The 27,393-nt window shown below is 40.6% G+C and overlaps 1 protein-coding gene across 3 annotated transcripts in view; it reads left to right on the top strand.

The window, feature by feature from the left end:
• Rngtt (RNA guanylyltransferase and 5'-phosphatase) overlaps nucleotides 1-27,393 on the top strand; it is a 209,152-nt gene that overhangs the window by 134,379 nt on the left and 47,380 nt on the right. The window contains exon 15 of one of the 3 annotated variants that reach the window (XM_035439935.1): nucleotides 20,781-22,429. The exons of the other annotated variants lie outside the window; for them this stretch is intronic. Within the exon in view, the coding sequence (XP_035295826.1) occupies nucleotides 20,781-20,921 (141 nt within the window). The 3' untranslated portion in view covers nucleotides 20,922-22,429. Of the gene's footprint in view, nucleotides 1-20,780; nucleotides 22,430-27,393 lie in introns of those variants that run through there. 3 annotated transcript variants of the gene reach the window in all.

Here is a 27,393-nt window from a genome sequence, read left to right as displayed (position 1 = left end):
GGCCCAGCTGAAGAAACAGGGAGCAATCACATTGGCTGGACCGGTTCATGTCAGCTTTCAGCAAATCCAGGGATTGCAGGCATTTGGAGTACTTTGTAGTCAGCAGCTATTTCCTGGATGGTGTCTTGTCAGGTAAGTAGAAATCTGCTGAGACAGATATAGGACAGAAGTTAAAGTTTAGGAACTTAAAGGAAAATCATGCATTTGGAACTTTCACACCCATAGTTCTCTTAGTTGGAGAAGGGGAAGAGTCCCAAGAGAGGGAGAGGGAGTGATTTCACATCCTCAGGAATAGGCAGGTAGGGAAACTTAAGCTGTTTTTATCTGGAGTCCATTTGACCTGTGAAAGGTGGATTTGAGTCATATGACTCCCTGAAGCTCACATGAATTTTTTAGGTTACAAAAAGATAAAAAGTTTTAAATAATATTAGCATTTTTACTGTTTGTAATCGGTACTAAAATCCACATTGTAGAAAAAACAGTATTACTTTGCAGTGAAAAACCAGTGACATCTTGAAATTTTCAGGCAAATGGATGGAACTAAAAAAAAAAAAAAATCCTGAGTGAAGTAACCCAGACCCAGAAAGACAAACATGGTATGTTGATGGGGGAAGTACTTCTGTGTATGTTTATCTTATTGATTGTTAAATAAAATACTGTTTGGGCAATGAGACAGCAAGTAGACGGGACTAGGAGTCAAAGAGGATTCTGGGAAATGTAGTAGAGAAGTACTGATCCAGGTAGGAAGTGACATAGCAAGGAGACTCATATTTAAGTGAAGGAGAAACTGGAAGGGCCTTTTTCCCGTTCGCCTCCTCCAGCGGCAGGATGTAAACCACCGACAAGGAGGGACGCCAATAAGGCGTCTGATAAGATAAGTCTTATAAAATATATAGATGTATAACTGAGACTGAGCTAACAGATGAGAATCCTCCTAGTCATTGGCCAAGCAGCTTTGAACCTAATACAAGTTTCTGTGTATTCATTTGGGCCCTAACTCAGGCAGGCGGCTGGCGAAAAGCTTACAAGTGGTGTTGGAGCTCAGGCAGCTTTTGGTGGAAAGATTTTTTGTAACAGTATGTATTCACTCATAAGTGGGCATTAGTCATGAAGCAATGTGTAATCAGAGTACAATCCACAACCCCAGAGAACTAGATAAAAAAAGGAGGACCCTAAGAGGGACACACATGGAGGACCCCAGGAAAGGGAAATGGTTAAGCTCTCCTGGGCAAACTGGGAATGGGGGTAGAAGGGAGGGGATGGGGGGATAGGAACTTGAGGGCTTGAGAGGGTTGAGTTGAGGGAGGGACGGAGAGGGGGAGCAATGAGAGAGATGTTTTGATAGAGGGAGCCATTATGGGGTTAGGGAGAAATCTGGTGCTAGGGAAATTCCCAGGAATCCACAAGGATAACCCCAGCTAAGACTCTTGGCAATAGTGGAGAGGGTGCCTGAACTGGCCTTCCCCTATAATCAGATTAGTGACTACCCTAATTGTCATCATTGAACCTACATCCAGTAACTGATGGAAGCAGAAGCAGTGACCCATAGCCAAGCATTGGGCTGAGCTCCTGGATTCAGTTGAAGAGAGGGAGGAGGAGTCTCATGAACAGGGGTCATCAAGACCCTGATGGGGAAAACCACAGTGAGTGGGAGCTCATGGATTCTGGACTGAAAGCTGGGGATCCTGCATGGAACTGAACTAGGTCCTCTGAATGTGGGTGACATTTATATGGCTTGATCTGTTGGGTGTGCCCCTGGCAGTGGGACCAGGACTTCTCCCAGTGGTTAGCTTTACTACAATTCAGGAGGAGTAGTTGGTGCCTCATTGTCTTCTTGGGAGACCTTAGGGTTCCTGCTAGGACATGGCATTTCCCTCTATAATGGGAAGCTTTTTTTAATTAAATGTTTTAAATGCCGTATTCAGCAGATCTCTGAAGAGTTTGAAGATCGTCTGTTAAGTATATGTGAGTTAGTTACTTGCTTTATGCTTAACCTCAAAACACAGGAGGCTAAATAAAGCTTATTTTTGTAATTGATTACATTTGGACTTAGCATGACTACAAATATAGTTCTGAACACATTAAAGAATTTTATTTGTTCCGATCCAAGTGACTATTAACTTGCATGTCTTAATCATCTTTAACAGTTTTTTACAAGTTAGTACCTTTTATAAGATTAGGATTTTTAACAACTTTATCTTTCTTAAGTTGAGTCTTAAAAAGTAATTTCTGAATTAAAGCTCTTTTAGTATAAAAATAAAATTTTAAATCATACATACAGCCCATAGGGAAACTACCAGCTGGTCCTTGATAAAATATCACAGTTTCTGGTGTGACTCAGTTTATCAAAATAGCTAATGCAAAAGTTAGTAAAGACAAGGAGGTTAGACATTCATTCTGAAGTCAATCTGTTTGCCTGAATAGACTTGAGGTCAGGAGAGACATTCTATGGGCTCTTTGCCAGACTGCTTAAGTCATTGTCTTGCTGCATCGTAAGATAGGAACATCCTAGTTTCTGGTGTTTAGTATTTGGTGCACATAGCTGTGGCCCCAACTCTTATCCTTTTTCTCCCTCCCTCCCTCCCCCCTCCTCCCCTCCCCTCCCTCCCTCCTCCTTCCCTCCTTATATTTCCAAAATAACATTTTTATCATTTGTCAATTTCACACAATGTAACCTAATCATCATACTTTCCAAAAAAATACATCCCCCCCACCAACACACACACACACACACACACACACACACACACACACACACACATTTATTTCAGTTTGTGTTGCCCATGTACTCATTGTAGCATGGTCTAACTCCTAGTAGCCAGCCACTTAAAAATAAATGAGTCCTTTCCCATCTCCCCTGCCATCAGAAGCCAACAACTGTGAAGAGCTATATGTTAGCATTTTCACATTTTTAAAATATTCTCCTCAATGCTTTCCTGTCTAGATTGTTTATTTTTTTCTTTGGCACTGGGAGGGGTATGTGTTGGGGGGACAGTGTTGAAGAAGCCTTTGGTATCTCTTATTCTCAGATTCTCAATTATGAACCTGAAGTCGTTGATACCACTACAACAGATGCTTCCATGTTTTCTCATGGCTGCATAGACCACAGACATCAACATGGTCCCAGTATGAATCATGAACATGAACATGGTTTCTGGTGGCAGCACAGACCAGAGACATCTACACAGTCTCCAGCTACACCATAGAGGATGCCTCTGGTAGCTTCAGGGACCACAGACGCCAACCAACCTGGCCCTCTGCAGCAGCACAGGTCACAGATATCAACATCGCCTCAGGTGTCAGCATAGGCCACACTCTTCAGCATGTCCGCTAGCATCACAGACATGGACATGGCCCCCTGTGGCAGGATGGACCACAGATACATAGATGGCCCCAGGCTACAGCATAAACCACAAATAGCATGGCGTCTGGTGGTAGGACAGACATCAACATGACCTCCAGAAGGAGCTCAGACCACAGATATTCACATTGCCTCTGTGGCAGTACATGCCCAGACACCTACATGACCCCTGGCTGCAGGACAGACCACAGACATTGATGTGACCTCTGGTAGCAGCACAGACCATGGCCATCCACATTGCTTCTCTTGGCAGCACTGACCATGGAGAATTTTTCAGAAGGCTTAATCCAGAAAAGAAACCATTCTCCGTCTAGGATATCCTGCAATTGCCCAGAGCCAGGGCAGTCAAGGGACAGGGCAATTCATTCCAGAGCAGAGCCTATGCAAACTCCAGGCTACTGCTCACAATGCCCTGTGTTTTTCAAGGAGCTCCAATCCAGAAAATGAACCCTTCTCTATCTGAGAGACATCTTGCCGTTGCTCAGAGCCAGGGTGACTGTGGGGCTGGGCAGCACATTCTTGGCAACATCCATTCCATCATGCTTCCCATCTCTCCACCAAACCATTATTTATCAAAGTGGCATTGCAAACTGCAGTGTCTCTGTCTCTGTCTCTCCCTCTCTCCCTCTCTACCTCCCTCTCTACCTCCCTCTCTCTCTCTCTCTCTCTCTCTCTTTCTCTCTCTCTCTCTCTCTTTCTCTCTCTCTCTCTCTCTCTCTCTCTCTCTCTCTCTCTCTCTCTCTCTGTGTGTGTGTGTGTGTGTGTGTGTGTGTGTGTGTGTGTGTGTGTGTGTGTGTGTGTTTTGTCCAAACACTTTACATTCGGATACTTACTTCAGAGAGTCATTGTCTGGTTCAAGGTCTCTGGTTTCTGAAGGAACATAAAGTCTGGACTGTTGCTGAGACTTGTCTCAGATATCCTGTTGCTACTCAGAGTCAGTGTGATCTTTAGTCTGGGCAGGGCAACTGGGAGCAGGATCCTCTAGAACTCGAGGCTGCTGCACATCTCTCTGCCCTTGAAGGCATTTCTGCTGGCTTACTCAGTTGGACTCTCGTGCCTATGGCCCTGTTCAAGGTGCTCTGTAGTCTGGCTAGAGTTGGTGGCCACCACCATCTTAAATTGATCTTCAAATATTTTTTAAAGGTTCTGATACCAGAAATTATAGCCTGGGCACATTTACTAGAGATACAGGCATTTTCTCTGATGCTCTTCTCTGAGTTTCTTGCAGCAGGGCAGCACTCCAGATCAGACAGTGAGGGTTGGCTTTTTAATTATTTTTAAGATTGCATTAACAAAGACATCATAATATAAAACATTGATAGACTTTAAGACATCATTTAGCCTTATATTTAAATATTTTAAAAACTGTTTTTAAAAACAATCCCAGTTTTTTTAAATTTAAATTTCCTTTTAAAGTAGTTTAAAATCTAATATCAAAAATAAAGTACCCTTTTAAAGTACCCTTTTTTACTTCAAGAGAGAAGAAACAAAGCACAACCACAACAAGGACAAAACCAAACTTCCAACAGTGTAAACAACTCATTGCTCAATATCTGGGATTCATTCATAATCCTCTGGGCTTGGGTCACCTCTCTGGCCCTGCCCTTGGCTGCACATACAGCCTGTTTTCTAGGCCCCAACTGACTCCATTCTGATTGTTGTTTCTGGTGGCCATCACATGGCAGCTGCATTTTCCAATTTCCTGGGGTCCCTCTCCTAGGCTCTCTTTAGAAAGTCATGTCCTGCTATTCAGTGCCAAATCTCAACTGTTTTTCATGGCCCCCTCATGCCTTTGAAGCAAATACCACTTAGGTATCTCTTAAATTACAAAGTCTGGCTGCCAACATGAGGGTCATTCTTGTATATGAGTGTATGGAGGTGTAGTTTTAATACCTAATAACAAGGATTGTTTTTTAGATTCTGTACTTAAGAAACCTTGTTTTTATGACTGTTTTCAGGACAGGAATCAAAAATCCATTTTAATCCAAAATATCACCTATAATCAACATGGTAGTGAAGTCACATGACATTCACCCTCTCCAACCTTAGCAAAGATGACTGCCAGTCATAAAGCTACCTCCATCTTGATGGAGGACAGCAGCTAAGATGGCAGCAAACAACATGTCACTTATTCCAAGATGACATCATGTCACATGGTTCCTTTAAGATTATCTGTCTTAGGGTTTCTATTGCTATGAAGAGATACTATGACCACAGCAACTCTTTTTTGGGGGGTGGGTGGGGTTCGAGACAAGGCTTCTCTGTGGCTTTGGATGCTGTCCTGGAACTAGCTCTTGTAGACCAGGCTGGTCTCAAACTCACAGAGACCCACCTGCCTCTGCCTCCCAAGTGCTGGGACTAAAGGTGTGCACCACGACTGCCCGGCTACAGCAGCTCTTATAAAGGAAACATTTATTGTAGTTGGCTTACAGTTTCAGAGATTCAGTTCATTATCGTCTTGCAGGATGGATGGTGGCATGCAGGCAGGCATGGTGTTAGAGAAATAGCTGAGAGTTCTACATCTGGATCAGCAGGCAGCAGGAAGAGAATGCCACACTGTGCCTTGTAGAGGCTAAGAGACCTGCACCAGCCCCTACCCAGGGTCCCAAAGGTGAAATGTTTCTCAGGAGGGAAGGGGGTGTAAATGGATTTCTATAATAACTTCACACAGACAGGCTAATGCTCTTCATTTCATGTTCTGTTTCTACTCTAATAATCCTGTCCTACTTCTAACTTCTCCTTGCTTCTTCTATTCTAAAAGCTCTTCTCCTTCAGGAGCCTTTAAGTGATACACAAACTTCTCTCATTGGTCAAAAGCACATTCCTAGAGCAAGCAATAAGGAATTGAGCCATTTACCATGGACAAGGGTCCAAGGCCATAGGAACAAAAATGTGACCAGGCGTGGGGGGTGGGGGTAGGGCACAGTGCCTAACGACAACTTTGAGGCCCAGATCCTTTGTTAGTAGACTGGCAAGATTTGGCATGCTTTTCTTAATAACCTTGGTAGGACATCTGCAGCTCTGACCTTGCACATAGCTGTAAGATTTTAAACTTAACCATCTATCTACAAAATGCTTTTAGTCTGGTTTGAATTTGCTCTGAGGTGAAAGTGAGCTAATTATGTGCAGTTAAAGCAAGAGAACAAGGAAGGCTGTTAAGCATCCACAGTCCTTGTGAGACAAATAGATTTGGTTATGAAGCATGTCTTAGTATAGATTCTATATATCAGAATTATATAGCTTAATGAAAAGTCATCTTCTATACTATCCACAAATATATGTGCCCAGCAGATGGAATAATTTCATGAGATAAATACACAAGCAGTGGGAAGCACCCAAAGCTATTCTTAGGGAATAAAATAAGTTCTTAGGGAAGAATGAAGTGACTCATGAGAAGAATTACAGACAAGAGCAATGGGTTTTCACAGCCAGTGACCCCATGGCCTTGTCAGGTAGGGAAACCCAATCAGGAATCACGTGTCTGTTGGAGCTAAACACTAGTTAACACCTGCTGCATCTCTCATAGCTCCTGACAGGGCCTGGCTTGCACATCTGAGACCTCAAATCCTGCTCCCAGTGACTTACTCCCTCCACACGTACTCCAACAAGTTCACACCTCCTAATAATGCCACTCCTGTGACCCTATGGGTCACAGACCAACACACTGTTTATGGGACTTTTAAATTTGAATGCCCTGTTATAGTGATTTGAATCCCTACTAAACTGAATCTAGTGATCAGAGAGCACAGAGATAAATTCTGAGCCTGGCCATCAAAACAGACATAGCAAATGGCTTTAGCAGTACTGGCTGGCAGCTGACAGTGACAGAGATAGCAAAAACAAAACCAGTAAACATAGAACACTGAAAGCTCACACACGCAAAGGATACTATTTAGAAACAAACCATGAGGTATCCACCATCATTCATACATTCAACTGAGCCTGACCCATATCTGTCTGGGCTTCCATGTTTGCAACAGAAGTTACAAACACCAGAAAAAGACCCCCCAAAAAACAAACAAACAAACAAACAAACAAAACCAGGCAGGCAAAACAACCAGAGCCACGCAGGCAGGATGACATCTTGCATCCTGCCCTGGACAGGAGAGTATTTGGGTTCCATTAAACCTATCCATGTCCCAGATTGGGATCCCAAAGAAATGAACCAGACTAGGACTTATCAGGGGAGGCCTCTATACATGCTTGCTGCTTTTTTCAGCATGGCAGTTCACTCTGCTAGCATGTTAAATCAAAGGCATGTCTAGGAAGCTTGAAATACCACAAGGTATGAGCCTCCTGAGGAGACTCTTCAGTCCTGGAGTCTGGAGTAAAGATCTCTCTTCAGAATTTGAGTGGATGGTCTGATCTCATTCGGGTCCTCCAGAAAATGTTAATCCTGTGGGGCAGTAATGATACAACTAGCATGTTTTTGAGGCAAATTTGAAACAAGCTTTATTAAATACTGGCAAGAACAATAGACACTGGCCAGGTCCATACTGGGGAATTCTCAGAGAATGACTGTAAATTACCTTAATCCAGTGCTTACTAGGGCAAAACCCACAAGGCTGCATTCTTCCCACCTTTTGGGGAAAACATACATCCTGACAAACTTCTGCCTCCTGCCTTCGTGTTATGATCAAGCACATTCTTTGCATTTGGGGCATCTAAATTTGTTTACAGAAGTGAAAGCACATGACTTGTCATCTTATATGAACAATTCCCACCATCCCAATCAGTTAGCTGTCTCTGGGCAAGTGGGGCTTACAGGTTAGAGACATTTTTGTTCAATAGATCTCTAAGCATAATAACAACTAAAACTTAAAATATAACTTTAGCTCTCACAGTGTGGTTTTTTTTTTGGTTTAATTTTCTGTTTTTTTTTTTTCAATGTTTATTGCTTTAGGAGTTTTTTTCTGCTGCTTATTTGAGAATTAAATTTCTTTTTAGCTGCATACATGATGTAGTTTTTTTGCTTTGAAAAAACAAAGATTTTTTTCACTTAGCCTGAACAGGATATGTAGACTTTTAATATACAAGGTGATCAATCTCAATATCAACAGCTTTTAATGTTGAAAAAGTATTTATTTAGAATTAGTCAGTTGGGTTTAGTTTAGATGATCCCAATTTTGTTGGCAGCATCTAGAGTGTCATGATCAGGAGCCAACTGAACATATGCCTTCTTTCCATCAGACCTTATCAAGGTGTTGACTTTGGCCACATCAATGTCATAGAGTTTTCTTCACAGTCTGTTTGATCTGGTGCTTGTTGCCTTTGGCATCTACAATGAACAGAGAAGTATGCTGTTTTATTCTATCTTCGTCATGGCAGACTCAGTGGTCAGAGGGAACTGGATGATGGTGTAGTGGCCAAGCTTGTTTCTCCTGGACGTGTTCTTCCAAAGCTATTTGGACAAACTGCCTTCAGTGTTGCAGAGTTTTGGGTTTTGGGTACCTTTTGTCATTGTCTTCTTGACTTTCAAAGCCTTTGCTCTTCGGCTTTGGGAGGGGTAGGAGCTTCCTTCTTTGTTTTCAACACCATCTTCAATATCAACACTATTGTATTGGAAATTTTATTATAGTTACTATGGTATTAGTACCTCTTTTAAACCTATAGTAATTTATCTTAAAACACTCCAAAGTCTGTCATTAGTGCTATAGATTGTGTATCTTCTTGAATTTTCTGATTCCTGAAGAAATGGTAAATATTCAGTATTTTTTTCCTTCATTTTTCAGTGTTTCTACAACACTAGTGGGTTGGCAGGAGTGTTTTTATAATTTTGCCTCACTGTCCCATTAGTGGAATTTAAAAGTAGAGCCAGAAAGCTTACTATGTTCAAACAGGAACATTTCAGACAGCCTAGTTTCTCTCCCTATCCTGTCTCCCCTTTTTTCTTCTCCTCTCCCCCCTCCTTCTCTCTCATTACCTACAGCACCCCCACTCTGGTTTGGAAAATCAATAGGAAAGAGAAAGGGAGAGACAGAGAGAGCACACACAAATGCACGTTTGCGTATGAGTTACATTTATCTCAAAAAGCATTATTACAATATATGTGTGAGATTAAGGAAGTTCCTTTATCAGTCACCTGATTCATTAATATAAACAGTTTCTTACCTAGGTCTTTCTTAACAGGCTTTGTGTCAGAGGAGACTCTTTGTTAATTCTCTATACCTAATTAATTAACTTGGCTGAAATGAAAAATCCATTATTTTAGTTATCTTTTTCCTTTGGTGTTCTCTCATTCACTGTGGAAAGATTTCTTAACCTTACAATTGTTGAAGATCTTTCATAATTCCTTGGTTATAACCAATTACATCTTTAATTAGAATAGGTTTAAATTCATTGGAAACAATAAAATAGTTTGAATGATTGAGATTATGCTTGGTTGGAATTGGTCATATCATTGCCTAATATCTAGATTAATTGTATCTATCTTGTTATTTAGAGCTTACTTTGCAGGTACTACCATTCATATTTCAGTAGTATTTTACATCTTATACCTTATTTTCCTTTTCCCTCTCATTGAACTATGTATCTTTAACCCAAGATGTAATCCAAGCCAGCCTTGAACTTGTATTTTGCCTCATCCTGTGCAGGAATTTGCCTGCCAGTCTGTGATAACATTGGTTAGCCTGACTTCGTTTTATACCTACTATTCTGTTTTGTTTTCTAGAGTTCATAGTATAGAGAACTTTTTTTTGTTTTTAAATCCTGGCTTGGTACTCACTATGTATCCAAGAATAGATGACCTTGAACTTATCTCCCAAGTGCTCAGATTTCAGGTCAGAGCTTGCCATACCTAATACCCACCACGGCTTTATGTGTGTTGTACAAGCATTTTACCAAGTGAGTTATATTGCCAGACCAAAATTTTAATGGAAATTCTCCAAGGTTTCTAATTCTAAAGACTCAATTAGCAGGCATAATCCATAAACTCTCATGGGGTGAAAGTCTATCCATGTGGCTTTTAGTCAGCCAAGAGTGGTGGTTACTGAAAGACTGAGGGCCACAGGGTTGCCCTCCTGGGACAGTTTTATATTAGTCGTCTGTTCCAGTTCTTACAGCCCAGGAGGTGTGAGAAGCACTGAGGCTAAGTGTGACTTTTCAGATAACACTACAGAAAGAAACTGCTGTATTTTAAATGTGAATTCCATTCAACAAATGTCTGAAAAGAGCCATGAGCATTACTCAGGATTCTTTTTTCTAAAGCAGTTCTTTTACAGTTGGCTCTTGAGGGAGGAGATCCCCTAGTTACAGTTGCTCACTCAAAATTTTAAGCTAGCATTAAAAAAATCTCCTTGTACTCAACAAGCAAATTTAGGTTGTTCTCTGCGTCCAGGTACATATACAGCAGGTAAAAAAGTATTTATCTTGTCTTCATTTTCTGCCTTGTCTTTTCTTTTTTAAAATCATTTGGGGCTAGAGAGAGGGCTCAGAGGTTAAGAACACTGTGGTCTTCCTGAGAACCCAAATATGCCTCCTGGCACATACATTGGGCAGCTGATGACTGCCCAGTTCCAGGGGACCCAGTGCCTTTTCTGGCCCTTGGGGTCACCTATATATGACATGTGGCAGTGATGGGGAGTGGTGGTGGGAGGCACACAAAAGTAACGATAAATCTTTTCCTTTATATTTTTTCTTCAGTATACTTTTAAAGTATTTTGTTTGGAAATTGTTACTTAAAAACACCTTTGAGATGGTTAACAAGTCAATTTTAATTTTAGGCTAAGTTAAAATTTAAAAGTTAAAGTATTAATTTTGCACTATTCTATTGTTAAAAAAAACTATAATGGAAATAATTTGCCAGCTAGTGGTTATTTAAAAGATACTTGGAGCTGATATGGTGGCTCATGCTCATAATCTACCACTTGGGAGGCTGAAGCAGGAGGATTGCTACGAGTTTGAGATCAAAAGAATGAAAACTTGTTTCGGGGATGGCATGGGCACTTAGTACTTGATGTATTAGATCAATACTGCCCATATATCCATATTTTAAATCTCTAAAATGCTTTCCATACCTTAGGATTATAAAAGATGTCACCCTTTCTCAGAGAGAAAGAAATGTGCCCCTGTCAGGTTTTGTACATGTGCTTGTACATATGCCACGAACTGAATTTTCAAAGTAGATGCTATGCCACACTATTATTTCCTTGTCTTTTCATTTATTTTTTATTGTAAAATTTCCATTTGCTTATTGTGATGGAGGCATATGTGGAGGTCAGAGGATAGTTTCGAGGAGTTGACTCTTTCCTTGCACGATGTGATTTCTGGGGATAGAACTCAGGTCCTCAGGCTTTGTGGCAACTGCCTTTTAACTACTAAGCCATCTTGTCTGTTGGTTTGATTTTTAAATGTTGGACTCGGCCCCCGGAATTTTCTCCATTGAGCCTGACTCACAGTTTGGCAAATACAGCTTCAGGATAAGACTCCTCCAGCTAATGCTGCCATATGCTTCCAGCATGGAAATGCCACATTTGTGACAATAAGGAAGCTGCTTGCCCCTGAATTGAAGCTAGCTCTGAGACTGGCCTTGGAGAGGAAGGAAAAGATGAAAAAGCATGCATAGTTGCTGGGTAGAGGGCAGAAGACAGTAAGGAAGATATATAAATGAGAATCGAGTTAAGATGTTTTATAAAACCAAGGCATTTTTCTGTTAAAAATTTCGTAACTTTAAAGAACAGAAGGGAGCCTTCTAGAAAACCGCCTCTGTCTTCCAAGTAATTTCATGTATTTTGAGGATAGAGAAAGAAATAAAGATCAAATCTCCCCTTAATGAAAAAAATTAGAAGTTGAGGTAGGTGAGAATTTGAGAGAAAGAAGTTAAATAAGATTTAGATTTATATGACATATTCATTGAATAATGACTAAATTTCCCATAGTGCTATTATTAGTGAGGAAGCATTTTCAATGTCTTGGATTTACAGTGATAAAAATAAAGTAGTTGTTTAGATTTTGAAGCAAGATTAGTAAGAAAAAGAACAAACAACAGCAAACTGGTCTGAGGCTTTCTTCTCCCACAAATAGCTTTTAAAAATAATTCTTCAGATATCTGAAATAAGGGAGCTGTTATTTTGTAGATATTAAAATTTACACATCATGGTCTGGGGAGGTGGTACATTAGGTAAGTGTTTTCCATGCAAATGTGAGAACCTGAGTTCAGTCCCTCAAAATTTTTGTTTAAAAACAAAAGTGGGTGTACTAGTGCCTCTAATTCTAGACTAATTCTGGGGCAACCATGGAGCTCCAGATTGAGGGAGGGAGAGAAACCCTGTCTTAAAGTGATAAGGTAGAGAATTGAGGAAGGTACTGAGTGTCAACTTCTGGCCTCCATACACGTGTGAATATGTGCATACACATATACACAGAATTACACATTATTATGAACAAATTTTATGATAATTGTTGAACAAAATTCCAGAAAGTACACTATGCTGATTTTTTTTCCTGTATAAGTACTTTGGATAGCATTATTCTCAAAATAGAGTAAGAGTTCAGGCCTTAGCCACAGAGTTTAGTCTTGGTTTCTTCCTTTTTGTTGTTTGTTTGTTTGTTTGTTTGTTTGTTTTGAGACAGGGTTTCTCTGTGGCTTTGGAGGCTGTCGGGAACTGGCTCTTGTAGACCAGGCTGGTCTTGAACTCATGGAGATCTGCCTGCCTCTGCCTCCCAAGTGCTGGAACTTAAGGTGTGCACCACCAATGTTTCTTCGTTTTTATGAGACACACTTTCATGTAGCTCAGGGTGGTCCCAGCTCACTGTGTAGCTGAGGATGTTCTTCTGCTAGTGGGCACATGTCACCCTGCCCAGTCAATCTCAGTATTACTTAGGGTTTTTTTTTTTTTTTTAATTTATTAGTTCAAATTAGAAACAAGCCTGCTTCACATATCAATCCCAGCTCCCTCTCCCTCCCTTCCTCCCCTGTCCCCACCAGCCCCCCATATTATTCCCCTTCTGCTTCCCAGGGACGGTAAGGCCTTCCATGGAGGACCCCCAAAGTCTGTCACATCATCCGGGGTAGGGCCTAGGCCCTCCTTCATGTATCCAGATTGAGAGCATGTGGAATGGGCTCCCAAAGCCCTTTCTTACTCCAGGGATAAATACTGATCCACTACCAGAGGCTCTATAGAGTGCTGAGGCCTTCTCACTGACATCCACGTTCAGGAGTCTGGATCAGTCCCTTGCTGGCCTCCCAGCCATCAGTCTGGGGTCCATGCATTTCCCCCTTGTTCAGGTCAGTTGTTTTGTGGGTTTCACGAGCCTGGTCTTGACCTCTTTGCTCATCACTCCCCCCCTCTCTGCAACTGGGTTCCAGAGTTCAGTTCAGTGTTTAGCTGTGGGTGTCTGCCTCTGCTTCCATCAGCCACTGGATGAAGACTCTAGGATGGCATATAGGGTAGTCATCAGTCTCATTATAGGGGAAGGGCATTTAGGGTACCTCTCCACTATTGCTTAGATTGCCAGTTGGTGTCATTCTTGTAGATCTCTGGAAATCTCCCTACTGCCAGATCTCTCCTCAAACCTATAATGGCTCCCTCTATTATGATATCTCTCCTCCCGCTCTTGTCTATTCTTCCCCCGACTTAACCTTCCTGCTCCCCCATTTCCTCCTCTCCCCTCCCCTCTCTTCTCCCAGCTCCCTTTCCCCTACCCCCATGCTCCCAATTAGCTGAGATTCTGTCCCCTTCCCCTTCTCCGAGGGACCATGCATTCTTCTCTTGGGGTCCTCCTTGTTTCCTATTTCCTCTGGTGGTATGGATTGTAGGCAGGTAATGCTTTGCTCTATGTCTAGAATCCATATATGAGTGAGTACATACCATGTTTGTCTTTTTGTGACTGGGTTACCTCATTCAGAATGGTTTCTTCTAGTTCCATCCATTTGCCTGTGAATTTCAAGATTCCATTGCTTTTTTCAGCTAAGTAGTACTCCATTGTGCAAATGTACCACATTTTCTCTATTCATATTTTTATAATTTATTTGTATATGCATGTGTGTATATGTGAGTCAAGCCCTCAAAAGCCAGAGAGGGCATTAGATCCCTTGGAACTAGAGGTAAGTGAGTGTTAGAAACTGAATTCAAGTTCTTTGCATTTTCTTAACATCTTCTAGCCCTCCAGCCCTAAATCTCAGTATTCTCATCTTCTATCAGTAAGTTATCTTGTTTAAGTCTGTCTCCTCAGCATTTAGCCCAGTTGCAGGTCATATACAAGAGGTAAATGAGTATTTGTTAGCTTTATTATTGAAGAGTCCTTAGGAAGTCACACAGTTGCTGCTGTTATTTCTCATTAAAGAACTTACCATGGCTGATTTGAACACAGTGGCTCTATATGGACTTCTGAACTTTCCTTTCCTGGGAGATTGAGATTTTAGGATTTGGGATACATAGTGAGACTATCTCACAAACAACACAGACCTACCCCCAAGAGAATTTATGGAATTCACTATGTAGACCAGTCTGGTCTCAAACTCAGATCTGCCTGTCTCCACCCTCTAAGTGCTGGGATTAAACTGCTACCATGCCTGGCTATATTTTCTTTTCCCTTTTTACATCTTGAGAGTTGTGCTTATCTCTGTAGCAATATAAATTAATTTCCAATTTGAGATTGTGGCAGTAAATTATTATTAACATCAATAGCATCTTTATTTAAAATGCACATTTCATGAGTGTATTACCTTGAGAACATTTTAAATATAGTACTCAAGTTGTTTTCATATTAGGAAAGTTGGGACTTTTTAAAATTAAAAATTCCATTGTCTTACAATCTCTCAAACTGGAATCTTTACAGAAAAACATATTGGGAATTATTTGGCTTATTCTACTCTTTGTGTGTGTGTGGGGGGGGGGGGTGCAAATGCATGTGCACGTGCATAGTGCTGAGATGGAGGCCAGATTTGCAGTGCTCTACCACTGAGCAGGAACCTCAGATCTTGATCACACTGTGTAGCCCAGGCTGTTGTCTGCCCTTAGTCATTCTGCCTCTGTCTCCTCTCTGTTGGGATTATAAGCTTGTACTATTGTGTCATGCCCAATAGGCCAGCATGTGCAGTATGAATAGCCTGGAGGAAACAAAACAAGACCAGCCACCTGATTGATTATTCTTTTTTTTTCTACAAGAGCCACAGCAAACTCAGTCTGCACAATACAAATTATATACGTTGCCACAAATTATAATGCAAGTGTTAAAACTCTGATATTTCAGCATCATCAGAAGTTTGATGTTAGCTGGGAGGTGGTAGCACACACCTTTAGTTCCAGCACTTGGGGGACAGCCTCCAAAGCTATAGAGAAACCCTGTCTTGAAACCCCTCCCCCCAAAATAAAGTTTGATATTCCATACACATTGAAATTAAGGAAATGTTAATATTCTAAAATAGGGCTACCATGGTGCTGCATGCCTTTAATCCCAGCATTTGGGGGACAGAGGCAGGCACTTCTCTGAGTTTGAACCATCCTGGTCCACATAGCAAGTTCCAGGACAGTCAGGGCTACATAGAAAGATCGTGCCTCAAAAAAGAAACAAATTCTGAATTAGTAATAAAGAGCTACCTTCTCGGTTAGTTTTTATTGTGAATATAACCAACAGTCACATAGAGGGGGAGCATCAGTTGAATTGTCATATTGTACCGGGGTCACATCTGTTAATCATGTAAGAGGGACCAGCTCACTGTGAGCAGTAACATTCCTAGGCAAGTGAGTGTGGCTTATATAAGAAAGTTAGCTGAATATAAGCTGGAGAGCATGCCAATAAGCAGCACTCCTACCTGGTCTCTGCTTCAGTCCCTGACTTTGATTTCCTTCCTTGAGTTTCTACCTTGGCTTCCCTAGGTGATGAATAACTTAAAAACTGAATTAAACCAATTCCTTCCCAAGTTGCTTTTGGTCAGAGCTATCTCACAGTAATAGAAACTAGAACATGTATACTCGAATAAGTCTATTCTAATGAAATAGTTTTTGTAAACTTCTGGCAAAATATTTCTCTTTCTATCTCAAAATTTCATTGTCTGTAGAATTAATTGCCTGTAATTAAAATAATGACAACTTTTAGTTCAGGAAATAAACTATGCTAAATATAATAAGCTGTAAAATATGGAAGAGTATTACAAATTTAAATTTGGAAATTGTCTTAGGGTTTCTATTGCTGTGAGGAAACGCCATGACCACAATACCTCTTATAAAGGAAAATATTTAATTGAGTGGCCTCACTTACAGTTTCAGAGGTTCAGTCCATTATCATTATGATGGGGAGCATGGTGTCATGCTGGAGTTTAGAATGCTATATCTTGCAGGCAGAAAAGAAGTCTACTGTGTTATTGGGCCATTTCCTGGGCTTAGGGAACCTGAAAACTCACTCCTACAGTGACACTTACTCCAACAAAGCCCTACCCACTCAAACAAAGCCACCCATCCTAATAGTGCTATTCCCTATGAGATTATGGGGGCCAACTGTATTTAGACTATGACAGAAATACATCAGCAACAGTATTTAGATACTTACAATTTTATATTAATATATTAAACACTTTACCAATATTTAAATACCAAAACCAGGAGGTTCCCCATATTCAGGAAATAGCTTCATAAATGATCATTCATCTAACAAAATGATATATTATTGCTGAGCAAAAATACTTTTGGGGTGGGGCTGGAAAGATGACTTAGTGGTTAAGAGCACTTGTTGTTCTTGTAGAGGACCCATGTACAGTTTACCGCTTATAACTCCAATTCCAAGGAATGTCTTCTTTTGGCTTCCTAAGGCACTTGCATGCCTGTGGTGTACATATAGGCACTTAGACACACATTCACAAACATGACATAAAAGTAAATCTTTTAATTATATATTGAATACACACACATGTCATTTGTTTAAATTTTCTGCCAGTAGTTAAGTCTGAGAACTTAAAAAAAAAAGCATTGACATCATATACACAGACACACATACACTCTATTCACAGTTCTGTGTAGACGGGAAAAAATGACTAGTTAAGTCATTTAACTGTCCTGAGATCCTTCTTAGCAGATTGCAGTATTTTAGAATTTTGTAAGTCAACAAAAAAGTTATCAGTAGAAAATTAGTTTGGGACTAAAAATGTAGCTCATTTGATAGAGTGTCTGGCATGCACAACACCCTAGGTTTGACTCTTAGCACTACATAAAATGGATGTGGTTACACATCTTGTAATTTCAGTAGGTGGGTGCAGGAGGACCAGAAGTTCAAGTTCAAGGTCATACCTGGCTAATTGAAGGTCAGCCAAGGTTATGTGAGACCCTGTCTCCAAAATAGAAGCAAGGGAGTTTTGTTTTAAATTAATTTGGGTGAAGGTTGAGACATTGAGAAATAAGAGGAGTCACTCATTGGTTTCTAATGAGGTTTAAGTGAAACTGTCTTTCTCATAAGTCAGGAAGCTCCTGTAAAAGGATATTTCAATTTAATGTACTTCTGATAATAAATTTCTTACTTTACTAAATGTTGCAACTGTAATTACTGATGACTTTCTTTTGGAAATCTGGCCTTTTTTCTTTGTATTTATTTATGTAACTCTCACATAGAAAAAGAGGATAATTAATTTGTTTAAAATAAAAAGTTAGCAACTATACTTTTACGAGTTTTTTGAGGTAAGATTTCATTTATGCCAAGGCTAGCCTCAGATTTCATGTGTAGCTAGGATGATCTTGATCTGCTGATCTACCTCCGAAATCTATTGTAACACAAAGCACATTTGTAACCTCAAAGCTGCTATTATTATCAGATGGAAATGTATTATAGTGACAGTTGTTGATGTGTACTTCACATATTTATTCAAATTTGTCCCCAAACCTGTAAAGTGTGGGTGCTTTTAGCATTTCAGTTTCACAGATTTAGAATATGTAGATGACCAGGTAATATGGGGTAAGGCACTTAGCTAATATATAGGACAGTTACGTTGCCCCTTATAGGGTGTTACTTCAGTGTATACTACTTATCTATGAATAACAGAATCTCATATAGCTGAGGCTTTGAATGCCTGCTCCTCTTGCTTCCACCTCCCAAGTACTGGGTTTAAATGTATGTACCACCCATGCCCAGATTTAATGTATTCTCCTTTAAAATAGTTAATTTCTCTTCATGTTGAATTACTATCACATAGTGTGTATTTTATAGTCCTTGATATCTTTTTTTTTTTTTTTTGCTTTTATAGTAGACCAAAATGATCCCTGTAATTTCTATAACTTGATGAAAGGGATATGATTTTTATCACAAAGGTTGAAGTAGAGAATTATTATGCCTTGTTTGCATTTGAAATAGAATGGAATATAAAGGAGCTCTGAGTTCTAAATCTCACTTCTTCCACTTAGTGAATAATAGAGAGTGTTTGCATTCATTATTGCTTAGTAGGAAAAGCTGAGAGTTAGTTGGGAATACTTGTGAATCTCTGAGGTGTTCAAGGAAACACCTTGTCTTCTTATATAGTTTAGAAATACTTTTCTTTCTGTATCCAGGACAACATGTTTTGAACTATATACTGTGTCATATAATTTTCCTAGTCACTGTTCCTTTTAAAAATACTGATTTATTTATTTTGTGGATGTATGGATGTGTAGATGCTTATGTGCACATGGATATAACACAGGAAGCATTTAAAAAGTCAGAGGACAACTTTCTAGAACTCTTCTTCTTCCACATGGGCCCTAGGGACTGAACTCAGACTATAGGGCTGGGTGATTAGGGCCTTTACTCCTTTGTTTTTCTCCTGCATATGGCCTTTTATCTTTATTCCTTTTTTATTACTTGCTAATGTGTGTGCACATGGAAGCCATGGTTGATGACAGGGTTTGTTTATTTGTTTCTGTTTTTTGTGGTTTTTGTTTGTTTGTTTGTTTTTCTCAATCACTTTGCCATCATTTATTGATGCAGAATCTCTTGCTGAATCGGACCTCACCAATTCCATCTAGTCTAGCTGGCAAGCTTGCCCTGGGGATCCTCTGCCTCTGTTCCCAAGTTCTGGGATTACAGGAGGCCACCATGTTTTCACTCCAGTCATCATGCTTTTGTGGCAGGCACTTTATATCATCTGAGCCAATTCCACAGTTATGAGGTATACAGTCACTTTTCAATTTTTATTTGATTTCTGCATTGGCCCCATGAAGGTATTGTAGAACTATGTATTGGCCTTGTTATACTGGCATGTCCCTCAGCAACTAGTACTGGCATAGGAAATCCACTACTTTTGGAGTTGGCAGCCCTTGCAGGCGATAGTGACAGTGGTCCCTCTCCTGTGTTCATGGTCCTCACTCAAAGTTTGAACTCTCTGGTGGTTGCTTGGAGGGTTGCCAGCCCTCACAAAAATGTGTGCCCCTGTAATATATTTATATGCTATAGGAGATGAATAGCATTGGACATGGCCAAGGGGTCAACTGGCCAATCTGTCAAGTGGCTGATGTCTAAGATTGGAGTCACTGGCTTGGACTTGGTGGTATGGCCATGATAGCCATCTGTGTATGCCACTGTTTAGGAAAGCAGTTCATGTTCCCATGGACTGTTGATGCTGTTAGCTCCAACATCAACAAGGGACAATAAATACTCTTTGTATGTTGGGAGCAGGGTGGGGAAATCAATGAATAATGAACTCACTAACTGGACATGTTAGCCCTACCCGTAGGATACTCTCATCCATGGATTCCTACTTGCTGAGTTCCAAAGTACTTGTTTACATTTGGAGAGTATTGGGAGTCCCACCTGTGGTAACCCTGCCAAGGGAACACTCTGCAGTTCTGAGCATTGAGGTTCATTGTTTTGACACAGGACGACATACTCTGCTCCTCAGGTGCTCTGCTGAGAGCCTGGCACGGTGTGTGTGTGTGTGTGTGTGTGTGTGTGTGTGTGTGTGTGTGTGTGTGTGTGTGTGTAAAGAGATTTGGGCATTTTAATTCTTTGTCTGTGTTAAGTCCATAAAGAAGGTTTCTTTACTCATAGCCTCTGGCAGTTCAACATCAACTCATACCAGCTGCACTCCAGCCATCACACATCTCATTAGTGAATGTTCTCCATTTTGTGGTCTTGGGATCTATAGGCGCTGCCTTAAGAAGGGTGGGTGGTAATGGAAGCCAACTTCTTCATCCCCTCCACCTTCTGAGTTGCAGATCCAGTACCTCTTGGCTCTTATGTGTTATTTCTCTTTTGATAAAAGCTCTTAGTGAGTTCCTGCTCTAAATCATATGCTCAGCTCTCAGTTTCTCTCTTAGCGTACGACTTTTGCAAAGGAACCTCAAGGTCAAGCTTTTGGCACAATAAAAACCACCAGCTTACTTTCTCAGCAGCTGTTTCATTCTTCTCCCAGGAGAAGATCCATTAGGACTTCAGGAATCTCTCCCAGGGGTGTGGGGATCCAATTCAACTCTTCCTGTTTTTTTTTTTTTTTTTTTTTTTTTTTTTTTTTTTTGCACTGCAGTTGTATCCTGTTCATAATGCCAAACATTTCCTGCCATGCTCCAAATGCCAGGAAAAGAGAAGCATCACAGAACACCTGGAGGTTGAAGATACTGTGAGGAGCAGAGAGCATATAAAACCTACTTTATTCACCATTGTATAGGCTGATTATCAGGTAGTCTGGCAGGCACTTGGGCATACATTGGCATATGCATGCTGCACACAGATGTACATAGGCACACCCACAGTCAGGCACACAGGCCTGCAGACAAACACAGGAAGGTTGACAAAAGCAGAAAAGAAGGTTTCTACCTTCTGACCTCAAGGCCATAGTTGTACAAATCACACAGAAGTGATATGGGATAGTTGCTCTTGTACATGGCAAAGATTTGTCACTTGCATTGGTTTAATAAAACACTGATTGGCCAGTAGCTAGGCAGGAAGTATAGGCAGGGCTACCAGACTAGGAGAATTCTGGGAAGAGGAAGGCAGAGAGAATCAGATGCAGAGGAGGCAAGATAAAAATGCCTTACTGAGAAAAGGTACCATGCCACGTGGCTAAACATAGATAAGAATTATGGGTTAATTTAAGTAGTTAGAGCAATAGGTTAAACAGTTTATAATTAATATAAACCGCTGTGTGTTTATTTGGGACTGAATGGCTTCAGGACCAGGTGGGACAGGAACTTCGGTCTACACAAAAGTGGTACTCTGCCAAAAATAGTTAGATAACATTACATCACTGTTTACTTCAGAGTTCCTGGACATCTGGTGTCAGCCATTTTCTGCTGACTACTAGACCCCATATCCAGTCTCACCCATGTTTTAACTGACTCCCAGATATCCATATCAGTGCCATATTTTCAAAACGTGAACTGGCCCTTAAAGTTTTCTGTTTCTGGCACTCCTGTATTATTTTTAATATCTAAGAGGTTTGGGGTAAAGCTCTCATAAGGTTTTATTAATTTGAAACAGCCTAGAAATCCGTTTCATTTCCTTGAGAGTCAGTTGGTAGAAAATCACATGTATAAACAAATGCCCTGTGTATTTGAGTGTTAATTAATTCTTAAAAGAAAAGTTAATAATCTCATTTGCAAAATTTTTCAACTGGGTATGGCAATTATGACAGTGAAACAGTTTTACATTTTTTAGCTTAAAGTTGAGTATGAGCACAGTTGGAATGAAAATGTTTTAATGTTTTTCAACCAGTGTCTTGGAGTTAGTTTGATGACTCAGGACTGGTTTTAGCTGCAAAGTGAATTCTAGCAGAATTGCAGGGGAGAAGGAACTTTTTTTTTTTTTTTTTTTTTTAAGTTTCAGAATGAGTAGGTTGGTTGCATAGCATGTGGTAATAGGATGATGTAAAAGGCTGTAAGCACTACTATTCCCATAGTGATGATGGCTTAGCAAAAGATCAATGAGATAAAGCAACATGTAAATGGCATGTGGGTCATCAGATGTTACTAAGTGATAGAGCTACATGAGAAATGGAAATTGTCTTATAGGGGGCTGTACTGTTACGGATGAACTGTCCCAGGCTATTCATCCAGCCTCCCAGACAGTCACCTTTCTCCATAATAGCTGAAATCTTATGTAAAGTTCAATAATTTTCAAATGTCCTCATTGGCTTGAGTGAGTGATTTATCAAATCAATAAAAGCATTGAAGATTATACTTTGGGAGAAAATAAGTAAAGACTGTCTTGTTCGTTTGCATTCTACTCATTCTCTGGAATCCCTAATTACCTTCCACATCATGTGAGCCCAGGCTTCTCCAAAGTTAGCTCTGTTAGCCACAGCAGTCAACACTCACCTCTTCCCAGGGCCCTGTTGTAGGTCATGTTGCCTCACCTGCTCAGAACCTTCTCTCCTTGATGATAGTCTCTGTTTTAAGCATGACACACACCCTAGCATAATATCAATCTCATACTTATGGATTTCTGGAATTTCATCTGTCAACTTTGCATTAATTTGGGTTTTTTTTTTTACTTTGAAAGTCAGCAGTCTCTCAAATATGAAGTCCTTCTATCAGGCTTTCTCCTTCCTTTGCAATTTTATTTCCTCTAACTTCCTCTTCTAAATAACAACATGTTTATAATTCTCTATTCCTGCTACTTTATGTATGTTCTCTGATGACATATGCCTCGAACCTTATCTGATGATCTAAAACAAGCAGTTGACGATGACATTCATTAAAAAAAATTCATTAAGATACTTTGTTCCTTGGCCTAGCGTCTGATGGAAGGGATATTTTCATAATAAAATCATTAACTGTACAGTCTGAGATGTGTCAGGTGCTGAGAATTGGGTGTAAATGTCAAAAGCTGAGGAAGAGCTTTGAACCGGGGCAGTTGGAGAAGGAGTCACAAAGGAAGCAAGAACTATTTTTGATTTACTGATTATATGCATGGTAGGTTATGATTATAAATCATAACCTGTGGGTCTTTCCCTGTTTTCCTCCTTTTAGGGTAGAGGATGCTTGGCACTGTACAAAAGTACAAAAAAGCTTTATTTGGTACAAGATGTAATAGTTGAGTAGGAGCACAGGTTTTTATGCAGGGACATAATATATATGGGTAGAGAGATAAATTGGTGTTAGAGAAATAGATGACATATATAGCCATGCACTATGTAATAATAGGATAATTCTGAGTCAGCATGGTAGTACAAGAGAGGCAAGAGATTGCAAGTTTGAGGCCAGCCAGGAGTATATACTGAGATGGGGTTTGGGTTAAGGGGAACATATAGGGATTGGTAGTTGATGACATACACACTCTGTCTCTCCTTCCTTTCCCTCCTCCCTCCTTCTCCCTCCCCCCTCTTTCTCCCTCCCCCCTTTCTCCCACCCTCCCTCCCTCCTCCTCCCTCTCCTCCCTCTCCTCCCTCTCTCCCTCCCCTCTCTCCCTCTCCTTCCTCTCCTCCCTCCTCTCCCTCCTTCTCCCTTTCCCTCATCCCCCTTCCCCTCTCCCTCTTCCTCTCCCTTCCCTTCCTGCCTCTGCTTCTGCCTCCCCCTCCCCCAGAACATTGTTGTGTGAAATGTTATTGGTAATGGTTTTGTTTGTTTTGAGACATAGTTTTGCAATGTTTCTCAGGTTGGGCTTGAACTTGGCACATACCTTAAGCTGGACTTAAACTCATCCTTCTAAGTGCTAGGATTAGAGGTGTATACTACTTTGCCTGGCTCCTGTGAACAACAACGGCTAGTATTTATATAACATTTTTAAAAGTTACAGTCAAAATACAATTTAAAAGATAAAAATAGGGGCTGGAGGGAAGGCTCGGTAAGCAAAAGTGCTTGCTGTACAAACTAGAAGACCTGAGTTCAAGCTCTGAAACCCATATAAAAGTAATAGCAAACTGAATCCGTGTCCCACGGTACATGTGTGTGCCCCCTTCACATTCCTGTCATCACCATCATCATCATAAAAAAATAAAGATAAAAGTTGGTATACCTATAAAGGGTATTTTCTGTGATTGGAGCTTGCAAGGCTGAAAGTTGGTTTGGGGGAGCAATGAATGAAAGGTTTAGGGTTCAGGCCTCCAAAGGGATGATGAAATGAACTGTCTTTTGGGTAAGAGATTTATTAGATACTAATGCCATGAAAAGTAACATGACTAATGCTCTAAGGAGTGTTCAGGCCCCAATGTCATAGACAGACAGGATGACAGACTCTAAGGCGTGTCCATACCCATGAGGCACAGTGAGAGTACCTTATTAAATGTTGTTTTGCCCAAACTCTGAACCCCAGAATCACCAAGAGGCCCAATCTGGTGCAAAAGCAAAGGGTCTTTAATTTTACAAGTTAATTTGGTTCCCCTTCCTGTCCATCCAACACAACGGGTGAAACAGGCAGGACCAGGCAGGGGACCCCAAGCAGCAGTGGGTAAGGGAATATATTGGGGTAGAGCAAGGGGAGTGTCTGGGGTTCTGCTAGTTGCTTAGGAACAGTCTCAGGATTGTTGTACTTCTGGGCTTGGGTGGCGTGTCCTGTGTTGATTGGTCAACTTCAGCTGCAGGAAGGTTGTTATGCACTGCATTCTACTGTTACCATGAAGCACATCCAGAGCCCACCAGCTAACTTCTGATTGGTTCCTTGCCATATGGAGAGTATTTAGCTTCCTAGTGACTAGAAGGTTAGGCAAGGTTGGGAGCTCAACACATGTTGCTGAGTCAAGTGCCTTTGTCAAGTGCCTTTGTCTTGCTGGGTCTTTTCTGCAGCCTGTCATGACTGCCAAGGCAGGAGGCTGGATGAGGGTCTGGTCTGTTCAGTGTTTCAGAGGCAGAGGTAAGATTCTTGCTCTTCTGGGTTCTAATAGTGACTAGTGAATGTGAAGGCCTAGGCTACTGCGCTGCTGTAGACTTTATAAACACTGTACACTTTGGCTAGAATACTATTCTTTCTTCAAGATTGACTTAATCTTAGTTTATAGCCCTTTTCCATATTATTCATTACAAACATTTAATTTTTAATTGTTGTGTATGAGTGTTTTGCCTGCTACATGTATGTATATACCATATACATGCCTGTTGCCCCCAGAGCCAGAAGAGGGGGGTCAATCCCCTGGAACTGGAGTTCCAGATGATTATGAGCCATCATGTAGGTACTTGAAATCCAACCTGGGTCTTCTACAAGTGCAACACATATTCTAACCACTGAGCCCTTTCTCCAGCTTCACATTATAAACTTTCTGAATGTTATCTTCCTCACTTGCTTTTGGTTATGTAGCAAGAACTTTACTGACTTATCTAACTTTTAAAAGATTTTAATTTGTATTCATGTGTGTGTTTGGCTGCCACATGTGTATAGCTGCCCTCAGAGACCAGAAGAGGAGGATCCCCCCTGAAGCTGTGGTTGTGGAGCTACTCAGGGTCGGTACTGGGAACCAAATTTCAGTCATCTGGAAGAACAGTGTATGCTCTTAAACACTGAGCAATCTCCAGCTCCTCTTTTCTCTTTTTGAATTACTTACTTTGCAGCTCAGGCAGCCTGGAACCCATGTAGCCCCAAGTGACTTCAGACTTAAGCAGTCCTCCTGCTTTCCCTGCCAAGAGTAACTGATGTGAGTCACTTATCTCAAAGTCAATTTATAAAAATGTTTTACTCTTGTAACATGTAGCTTAAAACATATGCAACTGAATAAAATTTTCCCTTTTTTATTTAATCTGTAAGCTATTTTTTTGTTCATTTTTTAATATTTTATTTACTTGGTTATATTTTGAAGCAAAGTTAATTTTAATGACTTTTCAGGATTTATTTTTATTGTTTAAATTACATGTATGTGTGTCTCTGTGTGTAAGTGCATGAGTGCCAGTTGCCCTTAGAGACAGAGGCATTTGATCTCACTGGAGCTGGAGTTGTGGGGTTATGAGCCACCTGATGGAGATTCTGGAAACTGAATTCAGGTCCTTTGTATGAGTAGTACACTTTTATCTGTTGAGCCATCTCTCCAACTCTGGGGATTTTGTTGTTTTGTTTTTTGAGACCGGAGCTCTGCCATTATATAGTCCTGGCTGGCCTGGACCACACTATGTAGACTAGAATGGCCTTGAACCCTCATGATCCTCAGCCTCCTGAGTACTGGGATCTGTCCCTGAGGTGCTTTTAAAACAGATTTAAACACAAAGTTGGTAGTCATTTAGCAAAAGGAGACCACACATCCAGAAGTGTGACTGTAGAAGAGTCTTTATTGAAACCTTGTTTAGAATCTAAGATGCAAGCATTAGCCTGGGTCTGTAAAGATTTAGGATTTTTCATATTACCTGCTACCTCAACATCTTGTTCCCCTAGAAGGTTATTGGTTTTAGTGCTTGGATTAAATCCAGGCTTTGCACATGCTAGGCAAGTGTTTTAACACTGTGCTGCATCCCCAGCACCTAGAAGGCCTTCAGGGCTGTTAGTACACAGGAGCTATCATCTGTGTGATGGAGAGGCCTTTTTCTGGAGGCTGGCTTTTGTTGTTTGTTTTTGAGATGGAATCTCTTGTAAGGCAGGTGGCCTTAAACAAACTCACTATGTAGCTGAGGATGACCTTGAACTTTTGATTCTCCTGCCTGCTTTGATGCCATTTTGGGGAATTAAATGTCGTTCAACTTTTGAGGGGTATTACATTGAATCTACAGGGTTTGTGTGGGGGGGTGAAGGGAGGGAGAGAGAGGAGAGAGAGAGAGAGAGAGAGAGAGAGAGAGAGAGAGAGAGAGAGAGAGAGAGAGAGAGAGAGAGGTAGGCAGCAGTTCTTACTGTATTGATGTTGCCTTTCCATGAACATCTTTAGGTGTCTTCTTTAGTTTCTTTCTTCAGTCTCTGAAACATTTCACTGCCTTATTTAAGGGGTGTGTGTGTGTGGAGTTACTGTGAATACTGTGAATTATTTTTCCATAATTTTTTTTTCTTAGCAGGTGTATTTGCTATGTAGAAATGCTACAGATTTTTTGCATATTAGTATTGTATTCTGGTATTTTGCTGAAAGTGTTTTTAAAATCTAAGTCTTCTGATAGTCTTTTAAATATAGGATCATACTGTGTGAAATATATAATCTGACTTACTCCTTTCCTGTTTGTATCTCTTTATTTTTTTTTTTTTTTTTGTTCTCTTGCTTTATGGCCCTAGATAAGATTTCAAGAGTAAAGAATAGAAAG

This window comes from Cricetulus griseus, chromosome 2 (genome assembly GCF_003668045.3).
Source record: "Cricetulus griseus strain 17A/GY chromosome 2, alternate assembly CriGri-PICRH-1.0, whole genome shotgun sequence".
Taxonomy (NCBI): domain Eukaryota; kingdom Metazoa; phylum Chordata; class Mammalia; order Rodentia; family Cricetidae; genus Cricetulus; species Cricetulus griseus.
Note: the sequence above shows the minus strand (reverse complement) of the source record. Positions and strands in the feature narration are given on the sequence as shown.